At 44.0% G+C, this 25297-nt stretch overlaps 1 protein-coding gene across 1 annotated transcript in view; it reads left to right on the top strand.

Moving 5' to 3' along the window:
* The window catches only part of LOC122842958 (homeobox protein Meis1), a 114188-nt gene that overhangs the window by 85885 nt on the left and 3006 nt on the right, over nt 1–25297 (top strand). Inside the window, exons 10-12 of the mRNA XM_044137292.1 lie at nt 15739–15797; nt 18349–18438; nt 19238–19335. Of these exons, the coding sequence (XP_043993227.1) occupies nt 15739–15797; nt 18349–18438; nt 19238–19296 (208 nt within the window). The 3' untranslated portion in view covers nt 19297–19335. The remainder of the gene's footprint in view (nt 1–15738; nt 15798–18348; nt 18439–19237; nt 19336–25297) is intronic.

The following is a 25297-nucleotide window of genomic DNA, read 5'->3' as shown; positions in this document are numbered from 1 at the left end:
TACAGATACACTTGCTGGACTGGGGCACTGTCCACCAAGTGTAATGATCTTAGACTTATGTGGACACATACAAGATCTGATTGATTTCTTCTTATTATTAGTAACAAGATTTCGAGCTTTCTGATGAGATGATGATGAATGTGGCCTTAATGATTATTGGAAGATACTTAGAGATGCTTCAAAGTCTTTGAGCAGTAGATTACAATGTCATCAGTATACAAGTGGACTTATATACCCCTTAGCGAGTTGCGGTGAGTTTGATGTACACTTACCTGTCAGATGCATGCAATAAACATGCAAAAGTATTCATGTCCGTCATTTTTGAGTCGAAATTCAGCACAAATGCTGTCAGTCAGGAGACAAAACGAGGGAGAGTCATTTATTCTGACCGACTGTGAAGGTAAAAACAGAGAAAACTGACATTTTTCCAAATCGTTTTCTCATACAATATAAAGTTTACAAAACTTTTAACAAGTTCTGCAGGTCTGTGACGTTGTCCGGTAAATTTTAGGTTAAATCATTTTCATTTTTCATCCGGTGAAGTTACTCGCTGGGTCGAGTATCCAGAAAAAGTAGTGGTACCTCATAGCGAAATTACTCAATTAAAAGTACATTTTTCTCCAAAACGTGCTCTAGTAAATGTAACCGAGTTGATGCAAGTGGTTACTACCCACCTCTGGCCATTGATCACACCTCAGCAGGAAGAAAAGTCTTCATCACAGCGAACCACAAGCAGCACAGGCTCATGAAGATAAGCCATCGTGAGAATCTGCACATTTGTTTGGGAGATAAAACCGATGCTGACCTGCACAGACTCGGGTGTATCTGCATGCGTCTCTCGCTGCAGCCACTTTATCAAAGTGTTTTAGAACAACACAACACAATTACGCAGCACTAAATACAGGCAGCAGCTAAAAGCTCAGTGTGCATCATATAAAACGTCTCTCTGTGGCAGCAGTCAGTATCTCTGCGCTAAGTTCTCCTAACGCTCCGGTGATGTAAAAATCGATGGGCAGGTCATCAGGTTTCCCTTGTTGGCTGCCCTTCTCCTTCCTGCCTGCAATTTAATAATACCCCTTTAAAGGCAGTGTTTAAGCCCCGCCGAGCAATTGTTTTGTCAATAAGACCTCCTTTTACGAACGTCTTAAAAGCCTGGACAGAGAGAGAGAGAGAGAGTTTGGAGGAGAGCATTCAGAAGGAGCTGGCTGGACGAACGGTGATGCAGCCGAAGAGGGCGTGGTGTGGCGCGGCGCGAGAGCATCTGCTGCTTATCGGGTTTCTGAAAGCCGGGGTCGACACAAAACAGAGCCGGCCGGGGGAGGCAGAGGAACAGAACAGACACAGATAGAGGAGGAGGAAACGAGAATGTGGAACATTTTGAGTTTAGTTCTTCTAAAATGAACAGAGGAACCCACAAAAAACCTTCCAGTTGTGTTGGGAAGTAAAGAAATTTAGAAAATGTAACATTCATCATTCGCTAAGCGGAAAAGAAAAGTTTTATCCTTATTGGCATGTATGAAGGCAGAAAGTGTTTGGGTTTCATTTTATGCTTAACAAACCACTCACACATCCTGATATCTTATGTCGTTTCTATTACATAATGCTCAGTACATCAAAAGATGATACAAAACGTTGGTGGAAGGAGTTCCAAGTTTTTGAAAAAGACTAAATTTATAGTCGGAAACCTATTTATCTATTTATTTTTACCACTTATATCAGTACTTTGTTAGTAAACCCTATGAGAATGCATATGATCACCTTCCTAAAATAATGGCTTGAGTGATTTTAGCAAAAATAAATCACAACCTCTTTCTTTCAAAGAAAACAAACAAAAAAATTACACACACTTTTGCAAAACCTGATGTATGCCGTTATTTTAGGAAGGTGACGAAATGCAACTCTACTTATGCCGGCAGATATATATAACATTTTGATTTTGTTCTCTCTCCTGATAACAACAAACACCCTCAATATCTGATATTTTATGTGATTGCTGTTATATAATGCTCAGAACATCAAACGATCTTGAGAAAAGAAACAAAAAGTTGGTAAAAGGAGTTTTGATTCACTCCTCTCTTTTTTTTTGTGTGAAAAAGACCAATTTTATGGAAGGAAACCAATTTATCTGCTTATATTCAACACTTGTATCAATATTTTATTTGTAAACCCTTTAGAAATGCATATTCTGCTGGGCTCATGGATGTTCTGGTTCCTCCTTACAGACCTCTTGTCTATAAACATTGTGTTGCCAAGTACGTTTTGTTTTGCCTTCATATTAAACGATTAAATAATCAGATTTGCTGATTAAATCAGGCAGGAGCTCATAAACTATCCCCAGTATGAGTGCTGTCTCTTCGGATCGCCTGCAGTGCCGGTTATTGCCATGAATAAAACTAAATAATCCAGGTCCGAGTGGTAAATAATGAAACAATCAAATGTAGGAGAAAGAGAGGAAAACGGGTACAGTGAGACGAGTTGTGAGGCTCTGTATGTTGACAGGCCAGAGAAAGGTAGATGCTGGAACTTGTTCACAGAAACTCTTCTAAGGTGTGTGTGTGTGTGTGTGTACGTGTTTTAGAATTAGCAGGCCAAGTTTCAACCCATGCCCCCAAGCCTGTTTCGTACACTTTGCTCCGTCAGGTTGCTTCACTCTGAAACTCTCTGACATTACAGCAGACACACACACACACACACACTTCAGATATGACCTCACCCTTGGTTTTCCAGTGCAGGCTTAAGATGCACGAACAGTTTCAAAACCAGTATTGGAATCTCTCAGCTGCTAGCAATAGCCCTTTACGGGGAATCTTCAGCCTGTGCCGACACAACCTGATCTTTACTGTGTTATGTCAACAGAAATCCGCGTGGTTGGTGTGTCGGTGCACAACCTCACACACATGCAAAAGATGCACCCACTCCACTGAATGCCACCCTTCCTCCTCCTCCTCCTCTTCCTCCCCGTGTTTCTCTTACATCACAGCACGCCGCCCAAGGCCAAACCTGCATTGCTCTTCATCCGCCCCTCGCTCTGTCTTTTTTTTTATTTTTTATTATTCCCTCTTCTTTTCTTCCCACTCCTCTCCTTTGCTTTTCAACCTCCTTTTATAGTGGGGATGGGAGGTGGTGGGGGGGGGGCGGAGCTAGTTCCAAAACATGAAAGGGTGACAGAATGTGAATGCCACGGTCTGTGCGGAAGCCCACATGGTCGCCGCCGTCCGTCGGTCGGTGGGGCGTTCTCACGTTGACGTTCGCTGGGAAAAGGAGTCAGCGGGACACGAGGCAAAGTGTTTTGTAGCAACAAAGAAAACACAAAGACTGGATGAAGGGATGACATTCATTTTCTGCTAATAGATCACGGGGGTTTCCAACGTAAAGCGTTCGCTTTTGTTGGCTTTCTGGTGAAACGTGGCCCCTCCAAACCTCTGCTTAAACTATTGGGTCAAAATCTTACTCGCTGCTACTGTAAAAAGACATAATATGACTCTTGGGCTATGTCGATTTTTCAATAAATTATTGCTGTGTTTGCATGGCCAATGCCAAGCTAGTGAGCATGTGGGGGGAACAAAAAAAATAACGATCCATTTTTGCTTTTGGTCTGCTGACAGCGGGTATTTGCTGCCCCCCACAAAAAAAATAAAATAAAAATAAATAAATAAATAAATAAATAAATAAATAAATAAAGGGTACCTTCACTTGTTTCTGAGCAGCAGTGAGGATCCCCCGTGGTGAAAGCTGCTGCGAGCTGCTGGGGGAAGTGACACGCACAGTGGCAGGATATGACACAGGCAGTATGGAGTGGGATTTAGGTCACCCAGTCCGTTTGCAGCAAGCCCCGTCAGCAATACAGCCTGTGTGTGTGTAGCCGCTCTACACACACATTCTCTTTTTTTTTTTTATCTATTTGGAAACTGTTGAGACGTGTAGCAGATTCATTTTGTAACTAAGCGTATTTATATTTACAGTCAACAACCTCTCACACTGCAAATAAGGCGATACATTTGTAATACTCACCCCTGAAGTAGCTCAAATGGAACAGAGGTCCATTCTCAGCGTGTGACGTCCGTTCACGGTGAGAGTTCGATCCAAGCCCGAAGGCTAGAGGACACAGGCTGGGTCCGCTGCGGTCGGGGAGCCGACAGCGGCGCTTGTTTCTGACCAGCACCAGGCTTCCAGCCGTTCCCTTTCTCTCTCCAGTATTGATGGACAAAAGGTGGCTGAGTTCAACAGCGGCACAATGTGCCAGAAGTGAAGCAGGGACAAAGATGAAGCCTGAATCCTGTTTGGTTCTGTTGAGCCCGGACTTAGTGTGGGACTTTGCTTTTAGCTCTTATTTTGAAGCAACGAAGGAGAAGCAGGCAACCAGATGTTGGTTAGGGTGATTTTCATGCTTCTAGTTGAGTACTTTGCATAGTGAAATTCTCTTTAAACCTCTAAAACATCCCCATCCTATTCCACTTTACCCAACTTTAGCCTCCCTACACAATGTCCTGCCCTACATTCCTCACCCTTTTCTGTTCTACTTTGCCCTCTCTATCCTACCTTAGTTTAATGTCTCCATCCTACCCTACTTTATCTTCCACACCATACTCTACTATATTCCACTTTACCCTCCACATGCTAGTCTACACTGCGCCTCTCTCCTTATCCTACCATTCTTTACTCTTCCTACATAATTCGATGCCATTTCACCTCCTTAATGGCTAGGGGAGTAAATTTGATTGACTCAAAAAGAGGAGCTGGAGTCACATTTGACCACTGCATCTCCATTCAAATGTCTAAATGTCTGTCTTTATCCTTTTTATTTTTATTATTTTTTTTGCCATCGTTATATTTGCCCCAGTCTGCGTTTCATGCCCCTCTCACTGTCTTGTGTTTCTAAATGTCTTTTTTTGGCACCTCCCATTCAGATGTCAGTAGTGGCTGCAGAACCAGCTCTGTGAGAGTCACTGAGTTCATGTGTGGTTTTCAAGTGGCAAATATTTCCTCTGTTTGACTCTGTGAGGCACCTGGTTGCCACGGACACGCACATAAACAGACTGAGCTCTTCTCCAGTCTGTGTGAGCGGCTTTGCCGGCCTGCTGCTCCACTCTGTGAAACCAGTTTTAGTGGTGGATTCATGGCCCTTTTAATGGACACTGGGCTCTTTAGGTAGTGGAGCAACAGGGACACTGTCTGTACCTCGCACACGCAGACATGCCTGCATTTCATGTGGGAGAAGCAATGAAGATTAAGCGACCCCGTGTCTGTTTGCGGTCCCAAGCTCCAGTTGAACTTCACACAGTTTCTCCTGAGTTTTCCCCCCCCTCCCCTCCATATGTGACCCTATTAATTCACTTCATGTTATTAGAAGCTGGAACTGAAAAAGCCCCTCCATGTACTCGCCGTGTTTGTGTGTGTCGGTGTCCGTGTCCGTGGGTGTGTCGCTGCATAGCTGCGAATGCGTTTGGAGATGGTTCAGGACGCATTCGCCTGCCAATAAAGGCTTGTAAGTTGTGCTGACTCCAAACACAGGCCTCTTGTCTCATAACATATTAGGTGCAGTCTCACAGCGCTCCGTCTTTGTCTTCTGACTCCTAAATGACCTCACTCTGAACGAACCTCTCAAGCGTTTCTCCGTCCATATGGTTTCAAACCTCCGGGCGTGTGTTTTTGCATCCTTCACAGCCTAATGCAGAAGTAATGAGCACTTGGCCGCACCTTTTTTTTTTTTTTTTTTTTTCCCCTCGGAGAACTGATGCAAACTGACGCTTTCTATAGGCGGCGGGCAGGACAGCAGACTGAGCAACGCGTCGCTTGTTTTGTGTAGGAGTCTCGGACGTTTGTTATAAAACCCATACATATAATTACAAATCCTTAAAGCGCTGAATTTTATTGAGGGACATAAAGGTGAAGGGGGCCGAATACAACTCCACAGTTATTATTAGTTGTAAACAAATCCTGGAAAGCTTTCGATTTGATCAAACTTCCCCTACAATTATCTACTGTTTTGAGTTGATCTCATGCATAAAGTCCAAATTAGCTCCATTAGATTTGTGATTGGCTGTGAATACTTTAGTACGGCGCTGCGATTGGGCCAAAAAGTTCTGAGAGGGGAGAAGGAGGGGGAAGAATGAGGAAAACTTTCCGACAAGCAAGAGCACGCAGCCGCGTTGTTCGTCTGTAACAAGGCATGTAGGTGTTTGTACTTGCTGAAAGCTGTGCAGACAAATTAGGGACGGTGCGTAATCTTTTGACTCAGTGCTAAATATGGTTTGCTAATGAATAGTTGCAGCCTTTTTTTTTTTTCTCCCTCTTCCAAATCCGCATCTGAGCTGGAAGCTTAAAATTCCTCATAACCAGTGGTTCTTATCTTGCACTCAGGTTTTCCACAAATGCCCTCAGGACGCTCAGCCACGGTGGGCACAGTTTGATTGATACAGACTGGGGAAGAAAACATATTCATTAGCCGATAATGCATTTTGTTTTCACACATTTCCAAGGGGGATTAAGTTGAGATAAGGAAGTGCAGGTAGTGCAGGCATCATTTTTGGGAGGTTTTACAGCACAAGAAAGCAACAGCAAGGAGAACATCTACGTTTACGCCGCGGCAAAGAGATTCATATATAAAAATAAGCAGTGAATGCATGCAGAGAGGCCCAGTGAAAGTTTTGTTGAGTCACCTGTGGCTCCAATTATAACTTGGGGTACGTCTCCATCAGCTTTATACCTCTATATCTTTTCAAAATAAACCTTTTTCCTGTTTTTCAGTTAATTTCTCTCTGGGCTTCAGGTCCAAACTTTGCTTCGACCTAAACTATTGGATTGTAATTCTGACTTTATGTTTCCATCTATCATTCTGTCAGACGGTGAACCTCTACAGGATTTGGCAGTTTTCACTACTTTTTCTTTTCTTCAGAAATGCTCTAGATTTAGATCCAATGATTTTCCTACCAGCTCCCACTATGGCATAATGCTGCCACCACCATGTTTTACAGTGGGGATGGTGTGTTAGCGTTCCTCGACAAAATTGGTTTTGTGCATCTATACTGACGATGATTGGTAATCAAGAGCCTTCTTACAGGAATTTCTTGCATTTGGTTTTATTTCGGGGTAGCGTAATAAAAGAGTCGGAACATATAGGCAACCCACATTAGAAAAGGAAAGTATTTTCAGTCCACTTTACAAGAATCGAATAGAATAGAATAGAAAAAGCCTTTATTGTCCTATAAAGGGGAAATTCAGGTGTAACAAACCTGGAACAAACTTCCAGAAAACTGCTAAACAGCCGAAACACTGAGTTCCTTTAAATCGAAACTAAAGACTGATCTGTTTAGAGTTGCTTGATGATTTTGATGATGGCACTCGACAAAATCCAGTGTTTGTTCCTGGTCCCAGCATTTGGACTGTATGACACATTTGTGATGTAAAGCGCTTTGGACTGCCTTGATGCTGAGATGCACAAATAAACTTGATTAAACAGCATCAACAGATATAGAGGTTCATGCAAAAAGGTGTTAAAACAATATGCAAAAAAAAAAACAGTAAGGCTATAACACAAAAATACCCTGCAGTTATGAAAAATATAAATATCGGATGTATAACCGAGTTCAGTCACTTTTCTAAAAATGTACATAACTTGTATTGAACATTGAAAAAGACAGACTGTTTGCAACACAGGATATCAGTGCAGACTTCACTACTTTGCGCTAGTCTGTCCTGTAAAAAGTGGGAGAAGTGTGAATGTTCCAGTTGAGGCGCCCATAAACAACATAAATTCACTCTCGCTTGTAAAGTAAACAAGTAAATCCCAGATCCTCGTTTCCACTCGTGTTTATTCCTTCATGTTCGCTTGAACGGGAGAGTTTGCCTTTGTGCAGGCGGTCGATGTCAGTTAATACAAACTAATCTGGTTCATTCAGGAGGACGAGGGAGGGAGTGCTGCTGCGAAGGGAGGATCAAGCCGACTTGTCAGCCGGGGAGATAAACTCATAACTGCACTTCCATCAAGCAGCACGCCTCCAAACGTCCACAAAATGCATGCAGCTTTTCCACAAAGTCACGTTAAGGACTAAAGACAGGGCCACTATTTATTAGTGCGGCTGCGCCACCGGCGTGTGGAGGAAGGATACGGGGGGCCGGGGCGTTAATTGTGGTTTTGCGGCAGACAATTCATGCTAGGAAGCGCGGTGACAACCTGATGATAAGTACACGGCTACCCGTCAGAGCTTGCTTTTTTTCCCCTTTGTTAAATCAAACTGATTGGCAGGCAGGAGGAGGAGTGTGTGTGTGTGTGTGTGTGTGTGTGGTTGCAGAGTTATTTTAAGCGGCTCTCGGATATGAATATGCATGTCAGACTCTCTGTTGGCGTGCGCCGAAATGTGCCGACTGCTTCAGAACGAATGGAGCCGATCCCGAAATATCCAGCTGTGCTGCAAACGTGGGGAGTTTGTGCAGGCCGCATGAGTGTGCAGAAACTGTCTCAGGTTACTAACTGATGAGTGAGCGCCGAGGATGCGGCGCTCGGCTTGTGTGTGTTTCAGTCTCGTCTTACCAGCGCGATAGCCGGCTGTGGGCTCAGGAGACGTGTGACGGCGTGCGCCGCAGATCCCGAGGAACTGCGCTTGAATTTAAATGGACGAGCTCGCAGAGTAACCTTTTGTGTATCCAATCTGCATCTTTCCAACGCGCGTTATTAAATTATCCCCTAATTGGTCACGCAACAAAGGCAGCTGATGAAAAAGACAATTTCTTGCTTTTAATTGGGCATTTCACGTGCGCTTCGCGTACACCTGTGTGCAGCCGACTCGACTCGGTATGTCTGTGCATCTGCGGGTGCATGTGTGTGAGTGTCTGTGTGTGAGTGTCTGTGTGTGTCATCAGAATGGGACGTTGGCAAGGGCTTGGCAGACGCCGTCGCAATCAGTTCCACTCTTCCCAGTGAAGGAGGGGAGAAAAGGTTGGAGAATTAATCGTCACATTAGAAGTGTTTGGTGCCTCGCAAGAGTCGCCATAACTCTTGAACGTTGGCACATTTTGTCACCTCACCCTTTGATGTATTTTATCAGGGTAATGCAGAACTGTGAAGTGGAATAAAAATGATTTGTTGTTTTTAAAGAGTTTAGAGATTAATACCTTAACTGTCATTTATACAAGTGTATACAAGAAAGGAGATGAACATGAAAAAAGGCTAAGATTTAACTTTCAATGTCCAAAGCACGGTGGTGGCAGCATCATGTTGTGTGGAAGGCGTCCTTTGGCAAAGACAAGGAAGGTGATCAGATGGTTACCCTTTGAAACAAGATGCCCAACTAAACGCTCCTTGCAAACAAACAATTTTCCAATAATTATCCGTCTGTAGAGGTTCATGTCTTGACAACCAAACGTTTGTTTTCACACGAGTAGTCAAGTTTATTTCTGCATCACATTTCAGCAACAAGACAGTTCAAAGTGTTTTGCATCGTAAAAGCATAATACAGTCACCAATTATTAAACAAGTAATAAACATCCATCCATTTTCTGTTCACTCTTGTCCCAAATGGGGTCAGGAGGGTTGCTGGTTCCTCTCCAGCTACGTTCCAGGTGAGAGGCGGGGTCACCCTGGACAGGTCACCAGTCTGTCCAGGGCAACACAGAGACATACAGGACACACAACCATTCACACACACACTCACACCTAGGGAGAATTTAGAGAGACCAATTAACCTGACAGTCATGTTTTTGGACTGTGGGAGGAAGCCGGAGAACCCGGAGAGAACCCACCATGCACAGGGAGAACATGCAAACTCCATGCAGAAAGCTTGGAGTTTGCAGCTCTACCAACTGCTCCACTGTGCAGCCCAAGTAATAAACATATTTTGTCAAATGCCATCATCAGTACACATCAAGTATGTTGATCAATGTTCCAGTTACTATTAATCAAAGGCAACTCTATACTGATTTAAAGGAACTCTGTGTTTCAGCTGTTTTGCAGTTTTCCTGAAGTTTGTTCCAGATTTGTGATGCATAGAAGCTGAATGCTGCTTCTCTATATTTGGTTCTGGAGACGCAGAGCAGAACCAGTACCCGAAGACCTGAGAGGTCTGGATGGTTGCTACGACGACGGCAGATCTTTAATGTGTTGTGGTGCTGAGCCGTTCAGTAATTTATGAACTAACAGAAGTCATTTGAAGCCTCTGAGCTACATGGAGCCAGTGGAAGGACTTCAGGTTTGGGGTGATGTGGTCTATCCTCCTGGTTTTAGCGAGAACATGATCAGCAGCGTTCAGATTGATCTGCTGCAGTAATGAACAGTGTGAACCACTTTAGTTTGATCTGTTCCATAAACAGATGAAAATGCAGTTTGTTTGTTTTTTTTACCATGAGAGAATGTGAAAAAGTTAAAAGGGGCACGAATACTTTTACAAAGCCTTTGTATATATAACGTTGGATAAAGAAACAATAAATCCGACCCAGTCTCTTAACAACAGTTCGTTGGCTCTGGTTCTGGCGACTGCATCTGGTTCACATGTTTTTGAATCCATCGCTCCATCGGTTCATTCGTATGTCAAACGTATGCGCCCTTGGTTGGACTCCAACTCCTGACCTCTGACGGCGTTCAGAGTGTGATGGATTCCCCGACCCGTGTAAGTCGGTCGTGTGTTTTTTTTAACCCAACTTTATGCGTACCACCAGCGGCGGCGAGTCACGCCAAAATAGCCCGGCCATTGTCGCCCAGTCGCTGGGCCGGATAGTGAAGCTCATTGTGTTGGGTGGGAGGCCGGGGAGAGAGCAGGCCATAAACACCGGCCCTATAGCACCCGGGGGGTCGCGCAAAGGTGAAGCCTCACTCTGGTTTTCTTTTCTCTCTCCCTTCCTCTTCTTCTTCTCTTCCAGTCTCCACGTCAGCTTATTAACGGGCACAGCAAGAGTGTCTGGTTTGCAGAGCGCCCTGCTTTTTCTTTTTTTTTTCACCCCCTCAGACGCCCTCACTCCTCCTATTCTCTTCCTCTCCATCTCTCCATTCCCTCGGCTGCTATTACGAGAGGCATTTTATCCTTTGTTCCAGGCCCCATGGTGCATCTGGCCGCAGATACGGGGACGACAGGGACAGGAAACCGGCGTGGGTTTCTGAGAGGCGGAGGGATTGTGCAGGGTCAGACTGTAGATTCGTTGCTAAGGGAGTTGGGTTGCCATTTTCCACCGTAAAGGACGATAAGCAAGAGCCAGCTGGAGGAGGAAGCAGATACAGATAGGCAGAGTGGAACTTGTTCAAGAGTTGCGAGCCCAACGCAATAAAATGTTTAATTCTGAGAACTGACGTCGGGTTTTCGAGCTGATTGCTTAACTTCCCACGCAAGACATAGAGAGGAAGAAAAAGAAAGGGCAAAGCAGAGCGAGAACAGATGCAAGGAGACATTAGGGAACGTCAAGAAGAAGAGGTCAATCCTTAGCCAGCGCTGGCCTCAGGATGACCTCGTCCCTTCTGTGAAGAGTTTGAAGTGCAGAGGAGAGAAGAGTTAAAGGAATGCTCAGGCCTCCCTCAACCCTCTTTGCCCTCGATCCTCCTCCTCCTCTGCCTCCCATATCTTCTCCCCCCCCAGCAAAAACAGGGTAACAGTTGGGGGGGGGACAAGAACGGGAGAGCGAGCATTGGTGATAAAACTCCAGACGTTCCCTCATTTGATGGTGCTCTGCCATGTCAGTGCATTCTTGCATTCCTCCCTTTTCTTTTTAGATTTCTTTCTCCTCTCTCCTTTGAAATTCCATATCGGCGTGCTTCAATGTAGCAAATATCGAAGGAAAACTGCCACCAGCTCGACGTCCAATTATGTTGCCTTTGCTTTTTTTCACAGGAAGTATTTCTGAAGCATCTTAAACACGGCAAAAACACAAAACTCCATTTTTGGTCCAGTTTCTACTGTAAATGTCTTAGTGCACTGAAAATAAGACAAAACTGACTTAGAAGTAACTTTTCAGCAAGAATAGGAGCTTGTTTGCTTGTTTTTAATAAATAATTTCATAATGTTGATGAAAATGTATCAGCAGACTTTTTCTCTTCTATCAAGATATTTTTCCCATCTTATAAGTGAAATGGTCTGCAAGACAAACTAATACTTTTTCATCAATATCAAGGAATTATTGACTTAAAACAAGTTCTATATCCTGAAAAGTGAACTGTGAGGCAGATTTGTCTTATTTTAAGGACACTAAGATATTTGTATTTGAAATTACCGTATTTTCACGACCATAAGGCGCACATAAAAGTCTTAGATTTTCTTCAAAATATGAGGTGCGCCCTATAGTGCAGTGCGCCCTGTGTGTGTTGTAAGGCGGACGTATTAGGGAACACCATGAGAACGTTAAAGGGTGAAGTGGGCGTGGATTGTGTATAAAAGAACGGGTATGTGCGTTATGCAGAACATTGTTGTTTTAACAACCCCTAAAAATGGCGAAGAGACACGCATATGAAGCTCAGCTTAAACTGAAGGCCATCAGCTACGCGGAGGAACATGGGAATCGTGCAGCCGCAAGAGAATTTAAGATTAATGAATCTATGGTTCGCAAGTGGAGGAAGCTGAAAAACGAGCTCCGACAGGTCAAGAAGACGCAGCTGAGGTCCGTCTTGGTGCTTTCGTTTCATGAAACGGTGCCATTTTTCCATCCGGACCAGGACTACGGTAGCGCAGCAACTTCCAGCGGATTATAATGAAAAGCTGGCGCCTTCGCTCCTACTGCCGCAAACACATCAGCCGACAAACACATCCAGCCCAGCCACATCACTAACATGGACGAGGCCACTTTCGACATCCCGGTGAGTCACACGGTGGAAGAAGGGACCTCCACAGATACGCTAAAAGTCTTCGTTTACTGTTGTGCTTAACAGAAACTGCCGCCTATGGTGATTTTTAAGAGAAAGACTTTGCCTAAAGAGAAGTTTCCAGCAGGGGTCATCATTAAGGCTAATGAAAAGGGCTGGATGGATGAAGAAATGATGAAAGAGTGGCTGAGGGTGGTGTATGTAAAGAGACCAGGTGGTTTTTTCCACGCATCACCATCGCTGTTGGTCTGTGACTCCATGCGTGCCCATCTCACACCCGATGTCAAAAAACAAGTAAAGCAAATGAACTCTGAGCTTGCTGTCATTCCGGGAGGCCTGACAAAGGAAATACAACCGCTGGACATCGGTGTCAACCGGCCGTTCAAAGTCAGGCTGCGAGCGGCGTGGGGGCGATGGATGACCGATGGAGACCACAGTTTCACCAAGAGTGGAAGGCAGCGGCGGGCGAGTTACGCTACAATATATATAGCCTAGGAAAGTGAGGACTTCGAGGGGTTTGACTGATGACATTACCGGTAAAACATTGATGATTGATGTTAGTACTTTGTAATTAATACTTAAATAAAGCACAACCAAAATCAGTTTTGCTTCCACTCTATTTTTAAATACACACTTGTATGCTTGTTGATGTAAAACCCGCGCCCTATAACACGGTGCGCCTTATGTGTGTGTTAAATACAGTAATGGCACACAAAACTGAGACTGCGCCTTTTAGTACGGTGCGCTCTATGGTCGTGAAAATACGGTAGGCCAAAAACACTTGGTATTTTGTGTTTTTGCAATGAAGGACATAACAGTTGTAAAGAAAATACCAGCAAACAATAAGGCTGTTAATCTTTCTTTTTACTGACTAGCTTTGCCATCCTCTGTCTCCCTAACTCCCTGCAGGTCCGTCTTCAAACCATAAACCCGAGGAGGAACACAAAAGCACTTCTGATGAGGGAATATTAAAGAAATTTAAAGCAAGGGAGTTCCCCTCGCTCTTCGGGGTCCAAACAGATGCGGCATGTTTGCGTCCCTTTGTCTCTTTCCTCCCCTTTTCGCCCAAACCCTGAGCTCATAAACGTTTCATTTTCCAGCTTTTTAAAAAAGTCTCCCACTACCATTGTTCCCCCCCTTAAGTTCGGTTAATGCCCCTCCCTCCCCTTTCAGAGATGAAACAGGAGTGTCCGGTCGGGCAACAGCAGGAACACATAAATCAAGTCAGAAGCCCCCCGAGAGTCCTCTCTCCTTGGGGTCATGACAGGCCAAGGGGTCATTTCAGAAGGGGTCAGGCTGACCGAGGCCAGATCGGTTCCTATGTGAACATGCACAATTAATAGGTGTGAATACATGTAGGAGAGGCATTGACTTTGTGTGTGATAAAAGTGCAAGAATCTGTTTTGAAAATGAGTTTGTTTGTTTGTGTTGCCACTTTGGGGTGTTTTCCAGCGTAAAAACGTTTTCTGAAGGCCAGTAAGACTAAAGGTGACCAAATCCCAGTTCCAGAGTGTCACAATGTTGTTTTTGAATGTAGAAAGTAAACATAACGCCCTGTTAAGATGAGCAATAATCTGTTCTCTAGTTATCGCAATAAGCAGTAAATCAATTAATCACATAAATTAAAATGAGCTCAATAGTTTCTATTTTTTTAGAATTTATCGTTTTTGTCTTTTCTCTCCCTTTTTGCCAAAAACTGGATGACAAAAGTCTTCAGGTTGGTGATTTGGTCTCAATTAGCCATTTTTTTTGAAGGACAACTTTTTTTAAATAGAAACTTAATTCATTTTATCTGTTGCATTATGTTGGATATTTAAAATGTCTTCCAGTTCCATCGTTTATTCATTTTTGACACTGTGTTCTTGCACTGTTATGCCATTACTATTATAGTACTTGAAAATGGCCTCACAGCAACAATATTATCGTTTATTGCAATAATGTCTGGGACAATCCAGCAGAATTTATTTGTATCTTAGCAGGCCCAGTTGTACTTGTTATGTCTTTAAGACTTCTTCTGATACAATAACTTACCTGCTTTAAAAAGAAATAGTCCTTCCAGGCAGCAAAAGCCCAACCAGATTCCTAGGGTTAAGGGTTACAGGGAAGGTGTGAAAGACTTGAGTTATGTACTGGCAATGGCTAAGTTCAGGGTGATGTTGGGGTTAGGCATTAATGGAGTAACAAAAAGAATGAACAGAGTTCAAGACCGTGTCCTATTAAGGATAGAAATACCAATGGTTTGACTGCAGTTTTACAGGAGGTCATGAAGAGGTTAGTGCACAAAAACTGCGCAGGCTAAAAGAAGTAACACACGGTCACCTGTCACTGGAAAAAAAAAAAAAAACAATGCCTCTCACCAGAGGCAACGTGCCACGCGTCTCCGTCAGCAACACCCCGCCGTGTTCGAAGCAGAGCGTGTTAAACCGTCAGCAATCTCAGCCCGTCGGGAGGCGGAATGCCTCGGATAAAAAGAGATGGGCCGCAGTGTTTCCAGACAGGCGCAGAGAGAAGATCCTGCCTCCACAAAGACCCCAGTGTTCAGGCTGGCTCTTGATTTTTTCGGGGGGTGGGGGGGAGTTTTTAGGCAGGTTTCCACAAGTTCTCCAGTCCCTGACTGTTCAAAGACAACTATTTTAATAACTGAGGCAGTTAAGATGTGACTTTCGCTGTTGCGCTGCAGCAGCTTTACTGGGGCTCAACGTCGCTTATGGGAGAATAATTACTCCTTATCACTGTTATGGTTTGCTAAAGAGAAAAAAGGCGACTTTGGAAATGTGGTGGTTTTTGTGCTGCCTGCCAAGATCTTCAGGGTATTAGTCAGCATTTTTTTTCCCCCCTTAATCTTGTTTTGAGTAAAGCTCTGACTGTGTTTCTGTGTTTTTGTCTCCTCTCCTTCCTTTTCTCTCCTCCTCCCCCTTGCGATCCTCCCCTCCGTCCCTTCCTCACCTCCCCTCTCTCTGCAGGTTCATTAATGCGCGGAGGAGAATAGTGCAGCCCATGATCGACCAGTCAAACCGTGCAGGCAAGTCTCCTATAGTTACTGTTTTCAAGTCGCGCAGGCTTAAACCAGCCCGAGTCCATGCACCCGGAGGCCTCTCAGTGGGTAAATACGGGACTGATGCGCCCTTCTTGGAATGTCCAAATCCTTCAGGGAATTCCCCCCCTTCCCTCTGTACTGACCAATAAAGTTAAAAGGCGAAATATCCCAACATTAACAGCAACCATTAATCAACCTTGACGTGCCATGTGGAGTGAAAAAGTAAAGTATTCACCTCTTTGCCAATTCGTAACCCTACTTTGTACCCACATGTTGGCCTTTCCTACAATTTACCAACAATTTGGACAAGTCCTGACGTCAGATTTACCCCTGGATGACAAACTAGGTACAAGTTGATACATGGTTTGCATGAAACGTTCTTATGGTGGCTTTGAATTGATTTGTGGTCAGTAAAAACATCTCCAAGATGGTTACGAAGTCCCACCATTGGACACAACTAAAGCTGCTAAAGTATGAAATGGCAAAGCGGTGAAACGACCAGCTCTCGTTAATAATGAGAGACTTTTTTCCCCCCTCCTTGTTGTCCTGCTCACAAAGCTAGCTGTGTTCTCAGAATAGTTTGTTCTTAACCCCTTCCCGCCCCTTTTCACCAAACAGGTACATAGTAGGAAAAAAGAAAAAAACAAAAACAAATCCTCCACCGAGGCTCAAACTACAACCTACAGAGATCTACGGCTGTTTCTTTTTTTTTTTGTTTGACCGCTGATTGGCTTTTTTGGCTCTGGACCTGTTTTTACCCCCAACCCTTCCACCCCGCAACTCCCAACTCCTTTAAACACCCTCCCTCAACCCTATTTGCGGCTGTTTCGAGGGAGCAAGGGGGGAAGGAGTGAGCAGTCCCCCTGGTGCATGGCTTGGTTTTGGACTGCTGTAAACTTTATTACCTGTAATAGGGGTGAGAGGTCATGGCGGCATTAAGGGAGAGGGTAGGGTGATTGGGGGGGGGGGGCATAGTAAAGTTCAAAGGCATTCAGTGGGGCCGAGGTCCTGCTTTTGCTTGACTGGCCGCCAAACGGCCTAAATCGAAGGTAAGTGGCTTTCTATGGGAGCAGAAACAATGGAGGGGTGCAGAAAATAAGGAACCGGATCAGGTTTCACATATTCTTGCCGCTCAGTTTTAGTCCGTATTTATAAGATAAAGTATTAAGATAGGAGCAGATTCTGGGACCAATCAGTAAGAATGAACTTTTGTTGAAAACCGGATCGGGCCTCAACCTGGATTTCATTTTGCTCCTTTGATCGTATGTATAATTATACATCGGGGGGCAGCGAAAGGTTTACGTTAAAAGCATTGCTGCGTTACGTGCCAACGTGTCTTTTATTAAATATCTATTGGAGTGGCTGGACATGTCAAGCTTGACAGTCGAAATGAAATAAGTGAAATGTTTTTGCATTTACAAAATGAAATTTGAAATGTTCCGGCATGCGACATTAAAAATCTACCTGTTGGTTGCTTAAGCAGGCAAATAAGATTACATTTAATTGCAAAGAATCTTGCCAGGTAAACATTTACTAGCCTTTACGAAAGAATTCACGTCCCTTGAAACTTTTCCATATTTTCTCTGCTTATAATCTCAAATTTCATGATTGAAATTGTACACAGTAGTTAATACAATGTAATGCTCAACAGAGAAATGGACAGAACGGGATATATAGTTGTCAGGTTACTCCTTCACCCCTAAATAAGATCTAGTGTAATAATTTGTCTTCAAAAGTCTCCTTATTACTAAATAAGACTCCACATGTTTAATAACCCTTCGCTGTCATGACGACACCGGTGTCCTCATTGACCCATTTGATGTTGCCACTACAAATTGTTGCAAAACTTTGCGAGTATACCGCTAATGTAAAAAAACCACAAAAAAAAACCAACAACTTTACAATCTCTGTGTTTTCATTTGATAAGAAACCAGTTTAAAATCACAATACTCAGACAGTATTGATTTGTCATTTCAGCGTAAATAAAAAAAATAGTTTTCCTTAGTGCAGACAGGGAAGTCTGAATCCAATCTGGCAAACTAGCTATCCTTTTCTTTTCACCTCCCCATCGACCCACCTCTTTGTGTTGGTCTTTCAAATGATTAAAGTAAATATATTACATGTTTGGTGACAAACTAGACTTCTCCACTGTTTTCAGAGCTCCTGGCCCCATGGCAGAATCTTGCAGTCTTGACATTTATATTTAACTCGGCGTGAGCATCAAATTAAAATTTCAACACGTCAATCCCTCAAGCCAAAGTCAGTCGGTGTCTTAAATGTGCCATAACGTAGATTAAACTCTTATTCTGATCCCTATTAGAGCATTTATCTGCGTTGAAGTCCACCAGGGGCTTACAGCGGACAGCTAGCCGTAGCAGCATGGAGCAGAGTGACGTTGAAAGACAGCAGAGTCTTCCTGTGCGTGCAGCAGCCAACAGATGATCCTGCACCGTCCGCTGAGCTTTAATTAAAAGGACTAATTGACCACTCTGCTCCCTCCCACCGCTCCCTCCCTCTTCTTCTCCTGCGTCCACAGTAAGTCAAGGAGCTCCCTACAATCCAGATGGCCAGCCAATGGGTGGCTTCGTCATGGACGGCCAGCAGCACATGGGAATCAGACCACCTGGTACGGCTTTTTCCGCGTGTCTGTCCTTTTCTTCACTCTGTTGTTCCTCCTATCTGTCTTCAGTCTGTTTCTTTGGCTCGCTTCCACCCGTTTTCCTTCCAACATCACCTCGCCCTCGTCAACCTTTGTGTCCTCCTCTGCGTTTCTTCAGACGTAGATGTGTTCTTCAGCCAATATCTGCCATGTTGACGTTTAATTTAATCTTCATGCTGACAGAAAAGCTCTTATTGTGAACTTTTACAGTCGCTGCTTGCTGCTTTGGGTAGAAACAGCAGGATGTGCACTCCCAAAAACACTTAGAAAGATATGCACACACACCGTTTCCTCCCCCTCTTTCCTGGCTACACCAGAACAGGTGTGCTCAATCACATTACACCACCATCCTCCTCCTCACTCGCACTCCCCTTAAAACTCAGTCCCTCTCTCACGCCATCAGCTTTAATCCCAGAGTTTGTCCTTAAGCTCTTCTTCTCCTCCTCTATCCCCTGTTTTCTGTGATTCTCTCTCAAGTCTGCAACCCAATCTCAGCCTCCACTCGAAGTCAGCAGGTTTAGATAAACTGCCGGCCGACTTAACCACCCTGCACCCCACCTCAAAACACTTCCACACACACCTCTCCCAGCCAAATCCACGGGGCTTTGTTGCTATGCTGTCTGTCAAATCAGCTTCATAGTGAAACCACACTGTTGCTAAGTGCGGTCTGCTCTGAACAATTTCCCTGTTTGAAGTAATCAACAGTAAATTTAAGTTAGAGAGTACACATTTTTAATTTTTTACGTTTCCTCTTTGTGTCCTCCAGGGCCGATGGGTGGAATGGGCATGAACATGGGCATGGAAGGTCAGTGGCACTACATGTAGCCCTACCCGAGTCTGACCAATCACAACGCAATGGGGGTTGTAAGTAGAACAAACTGATTTCAAACAAACTGGTTTTAGACTGATGTAACCCTTTTTCTGACACTCTTTAGATGTTACCTCTGTGAAACATCGAAAGCTGTTTTCACACCTGATTTGTCCTGTAGACTTGGTTCGGTTGGTGACCAAAGTTGCCGTTACTTTTTCAGCTGCAGCGGTTCATTGTGTCAAACAAACCAAACCGTTTGGATAGCCTGGTAACCTCTTCGCCAGTAGTGGCACTGCACCAAGAATTGAGGAAGGAAAAGATACAAAAACTTTTGAAGAGTCAGGGAGCGCTCCTTCCTTCTTCTCGAAGTGGAAACTAAAATGGAGTAGTGTCAGATTTTAGCAATCAGTTTAGATTTTTCTCAAATTGGGGGTAGTTTTTTTTTTTTTTAATTCAAGGCTCTGCTGCTAATAAAAAATAAATGTATTGTGATCAGTATCATTTAGGTCTACTTCGTTATACCCATATTTATCAGGGCACCAAAAATCATACACTTTTTAAATATGTGCTATGGTGGAGGTGACGTCACACTGTGTGAGAGAGGATTGAAAAAGACCTCTCTAAAACAGGTGTCTGATATAAAACAAAGACAAAATGACTTTTGTTTTCAGATGACGTGTTAGCGTTGTATGTTATTCCTTCCTTCCCTTAGACATTTTCAGTGATACTGAAAATAATATACGTTTGTCTTTGAATGTTTCCACATTCAAACCTAAAACTCGAAGCAACCGAAGTTGATTTTTCTTCGTGTCTGAATGGGTTTTAGATGCAAACATTCTCTTGTTCTCCACCAAGCGGATTTGCGCTGTTGCTTGTTCTTCAGCGTTCCCACCCTCGGTGCGGCGATAAGAGCCTTTCATCTCATCCGTGTAACTCTTTGTGTACGTTCTGTCACTGTGTGTCGTTGTCACACGTCCAAAAGCTACAAAATCAAACCGGAGAAGCAAAACAAAACAGAGAGAAGAACTACGCAGGCTTGAAGTAACATGCAGTGTAATACTATATTACAATACGGATTACTAATAAAGAAAATGTTCAGAATCGAGACAAAGTTATGAAAGAATAAACTGTTTGTTCACTGATTATTTTTTTTGTTTTGTTTTTGTGTTAGCATGTGGCGAGGAGGACGAGGAAAGGGGGCAAAGATGGGTTGGGACAGGAGATGGGTGGAGGGGTGTGGGGAGGGGACCTCTAGTGGGAAGGGAGGGGGCAGGTAGAAGGTTACTATGGCAACAGACTGATTGGCAAAAATGTAAGCAGTCGTTGCTGGTGCAAGGAGAGCGAGAGAAGTGCGCGCCCCTTAAGTGTCATAAATCTGCCGGGTTGCTGTTGATGCATGAGCCGCATTAATACACACATGCTAACCAGCTACAGGGAGCCCACCACCACCACCACCTCCACCACCACCACCACCTCCACCACCACCACCTCCACCACCACCACCACCACCACCACCTCCACCACCACCACCTCCACCACCACCACCTCCACCACCACCACCACCTCCACCACCACTACCTACCTGCACTGTCTTCCTCATGCTCGCTCCAACATTGTGCTTTTTCTCACTGTCAATTTTCCTCTCTCCTTCTCTTTCACACAACACCTTTTCTAGATTTTTTTTTCTTCTTCTTCCTTCTCACTCCCCTCCTCTCTCTCTCTCCCTCTCTTACCCCTTCCCTCGCTCTTGCCCCAGGGCAAAACAGACTCCCACATAATTCTGGATGTATACTGGCTGTGGATGGTGTCACAGCCGCACATTGTGATAAAGCGGCGCCGGGTCCAATCTCAGCCGAACATCATTGTTTTCCCCTTGCTGTGTGTGCCACCGCACAACGTTTCTAAGTGAAATAAATACATGCTGATGTGTGGGTGTCAGCCTGTGTACATCCATGCTGGCCTGTATGGTGGTATATGTGTGTGTGTGTGTGTGTATGGTAATAGGATTACTCCTGGCACAGAGAGGGGACACAAACTACTGCAAAATGGAGGAGGTAGCCAGCAGGGTATGGAGCTTAGCCGGGCCTAATTGACTAGATCCAAATTAAATATGCCGTCACCGGAGGTGTGACCAATGGATTTGACTTATTCAGTTTGCAAAAATAGGGACCATTAACCCTCTGCACAAGGCTCCTACGCTGTAGTGGGAAAAACATACATATATATTCTGCCTCGACAACAGAAGACCGGCGATCTCATCTCACGCGGGACGCAGGAAGTGTAAGGTAGGAGAAGAAGAAGAAGCTAAACATGTTTTTTTGTTGTTTTTTTTTAGTTTTGTTTCGTCCGCGTTGTCGTCGTCGCCGCCGCCTCCGTGTGAAGTGAGTAAACACGAGGGCCGGTTTCGGCAGCTTTCTTTCCAAGCAGCTGCTCGCCTTCCCAGCAGACCGCGCTTTAAACAGCCTCAATTTGCCTGCTGAATCCCGTAATTGGGCCACCAGAGGAATCCTGGGTGAGACGGGGCGAAGCGCAGAAAAGACGGGAAGAGTAGAGAGGAGGGAGAGAGAGAGAGATGGCGAGGTAGACTGAAAGAAGACGGGAGGGGCGGATGGAGAGAGAGAGAGAGGAAGTAGAGTAGAGGAGCCGAGAGACGGATGATGACAGAAAAAAAAAAGCCTCGTCTCCCCAAACTAGTCTTTCCCCCCGTACAGCTTCATCAGCTCCGTCGAATTTTCTTCCCCTCTCCCCCTTTTTTTTTTCTTTTTTTTTTTTCTAGGTCATTTAAAAGTAAGCGATGTGTTATACTCTTTCACGACCAATTAAATTAATAGGTTATTACGTGAGGGAGGAGTGGGGACCGTTATCTTATTTGATTAAGAGAGCACAGGTTCATTATATTTTATAAGCAATTTTCATTAGCGGCGTTTGAGGTTTTTGTTACTGCAGGGGCTAAATTGAGCGGTTATTGTGCCGAGCCTCGGCTACAGAAGGTGTGCCTGGCAGTCACACCGCAACATTAGTTAAAACTAAAGCCAATTAGTCCTGCTTAGTGGAGAGCGTTATGCCTTCCACCCAATGATGATTACGGAGCTTATATCCCCTTGCGAAACAATACACCTGTCAGCAGACATGAAGCCCAGCAAGTCGAGCAGAAGCGAGCCGAGCCTTTGATTGCGACGGGAATGACTCTCAGATGACCCTTACCCCGGTTCCCCTTCTTCCTTCCCTCCTTTCCTTCTCTGTCTCTTTGCTTTCCCTCTCACACAGAATTAGCCATGTGCGCCCTCCCCCCCTCCGCAAAACTGTAATTTTGGGCTTCAGGAGAATTATCACAGAGTGGAAGAATTAATTACGACGCAGAGAGTATGGAATTTGTTTCTCGGTTCTCGCCCGTTAGGAGCTTCACCCCCCAAATCGACAACGCTTGAATGAACGGATGCTTTCTCCGCCAGTCTCGGCTGGAGACCCTTTGTCCCAGAATTCATCGCTGAAATCATTAAGCGCAAATTTGTTAATCTTCCGCCGGTGGGAAGGGGTCAAGATCCCTTCCCTAAACCCTCCCACAAACCCTCCAACTATCACACAAAACTTCTTCTATTTTTTTTTGTTTTCCTGTGGAGGAACTCTGACTATTGAGCAGCTAGAAGGAACGCAGCAAAAAACAAAAAGGAAAGACAGGTCCCCATGGAGTTTGCGTGGCCCCTTGTATTGTCCATGTGAATGTGTGTCCCCGTTGATTCGGCCCCTGTGGATTCCCCCCGCCCCTTTCAGAGTCGAGGAAATGAGACTTACAGCTCAATGTATTGATTTGCTTATTAGGTGAAAAACCCTATAAGCAACGTTGAGCTCTTCCAAGCACTCATAGCATTATTGGCCTCTTGACATGAGTTTGCCGCAGTAATCAGTGCCGTCTAGTTAACCTGAGGTGGGAAAAAAATAATGCAGGAAAGACACACGACTGCGCCAATAGTATTATAGTCTGTTAGAGTTCACCTGTTAAGGTTTTATGAAATCTGACTCAATTTTGCTGACTGGAAATCCTGAATTTTAGGATCAAAAACAGAATCAATCCAAGTATTTCTGCAAATATCTTAGTGCACTGGAAATAAAACAAAACTTACCGACAAAGTAACTTTTCAGCAAGATTGTAGGAGCTTGTTTTAAGTCAATAGTTCCTTAATATTGGCCAAAACTACTGGATCCACTGGCAGATTATTTTAGATATAATGACATTTTCCCCATCTACCAATGGAGCGAGTACTTTTTCATCAAAATTAAGAAATTATTGACTTAAAACAAATGCTTATATCTTGCTGAAAAGTTACATGCAAGTTATTTCCAGGGTACTAAGATATTTGCTCTAGAACCTAGACAAAAAGATTTTGTCTTTGAAGTGAAAATATGAAAATGTCAGCCCACATGTTCAAATTTTTTCCACCCACCTTACTTAAAACCTTGTCATGAAATGTAGCGCAAGCCTTTAAAGTCACTTATTAGGTTAAAAAAATTAATAAAATACAAAACTTGCTTCAGCAGGAAGTAAGGCTGATGGAACAATTGGAACTAAATGTAGACTAATAGCAAATAAAGAACCTGTTAGATTCTGCTGCTGATTGGCTAAAGTCCAGCATATTTATTTGTTTGAATGGCCTGATTGAGATCGGCACTAAAACAATTTCTGACAGGAATTGAGAATTGATGTTTATCTCGACTCGTCGTACAATAACACTGAACTCGAGCTCCTTTTGCAAAAAAAAAAAGAACTGGACCAGAAGACTTACATCATGGGAAAAGTGCTTGTGTCTTTACACTAGCAAAAGTTGAAATAATTGGGGACAAAAAATTAAAGGTGTGTCATTTTTATGTTTCAACTACCCACTGCTTTCTATGTCTTACATTTGGTGCCTGTTACATAGAAAATAACAACTAGAACCCACTATAAACATAAATAACTACAGCTAAGCTAGCACAATATTTCACACTTGTCTTTAACACGCCACACTTTTTCTACTTTGTTGAAAACTGATGGATGAGGGGAGGCAGGAAACCATTATTGTTCTCGTGCTCCTTATCCTTTTCCTTTTGCGCTTTTGTCTCGTCTGTAATGGTCCTCTGGTGTATACATGTGTGTGTGAAGGTGTGTGTGTGTGTGTGTGTGTGGTGTTCACTCTCAGGTGACGGCCGTCTGCACCTCTCGCCTCTCGCTCTTTGGCTTTGACAACAACGCCGGTCACGTGCGCTGGCCGGTCACTCCCCTCCTGCTGACAGACGGATGAGCGCCTTTGTTGACTTCTTCTTGACCCTCTGCATGTTTCTGAGGGAGTTTGCCGTCAAGCTGCACCAGTTTGAGGCTGTTTCGGATCGCTTTCAGGGCTTGCTTACGAGAGTCTGTCTCAGTTGTTGACAAGTCTCTCTTTAGAGAGAATACCTAGGGCTAATTCGGAGTTACCTCGTAGTCCAGTTCAACGGATTATCCAGGAAATGTTATGCACTCAGCCTTGGTATCGCTTCAAGCTGATCATGTGTGTTTGGTCTGTAAGTCCTTTCCTCCTGTTAAAAGTAGCATTACTGTTGGGTGTAGGATTAACTCACTGTATCCGTCAGAACCCTCTGTGTGCCGATGCATGTAAAATCGATCCACAAAAGTTTCCGTCTATTATTACTTCTGTGCTGCTGTGTGGCATCAGCGTTCTTTAAACCGTTGACACAGAAGTCTTATTCGTCACATTTAATTAATAAATGAATGACGAGAAAAATCACATTTCTAAAAATGAGAATTGAGCATCAAGACCTGCTGTGTGCACATCAGCACACTGAACTACTCCAACAGGAAATCTGACAATGTTTAACTGCATAAACATGAACATGTCTGGTTCTGTCTGACTGATTATTGTTGTTAGTGACTGATTGCTATTTAACTCATTTAGTATAATTATTTATTGTTACAAGTTCTGCTGCTGAAATAGTTTCTACTGGTAGACTCTGACGTACTGCAGACTCTTTGAAGTGTTGTAA

This window comes from Gambusia affinis, linkage group LG13 (assembly GCF_019740435.1).
Source record: "Gambusia affinis linkage group LG13, SWU_Gaff_1.0, whole genome shotgun sequence".
In the NCBI taxonomy this organism is placed as follows: domain Eukaryota; kingdom Metazoa; phylum Chordata; class Actinopteri; order Cyprinodontiformes; family Poeciliidae; genus Gambusia; species Gambusia affinis.
This window is presented reverse-complemented; position numbering and strand designations above follow the sequence as displayed.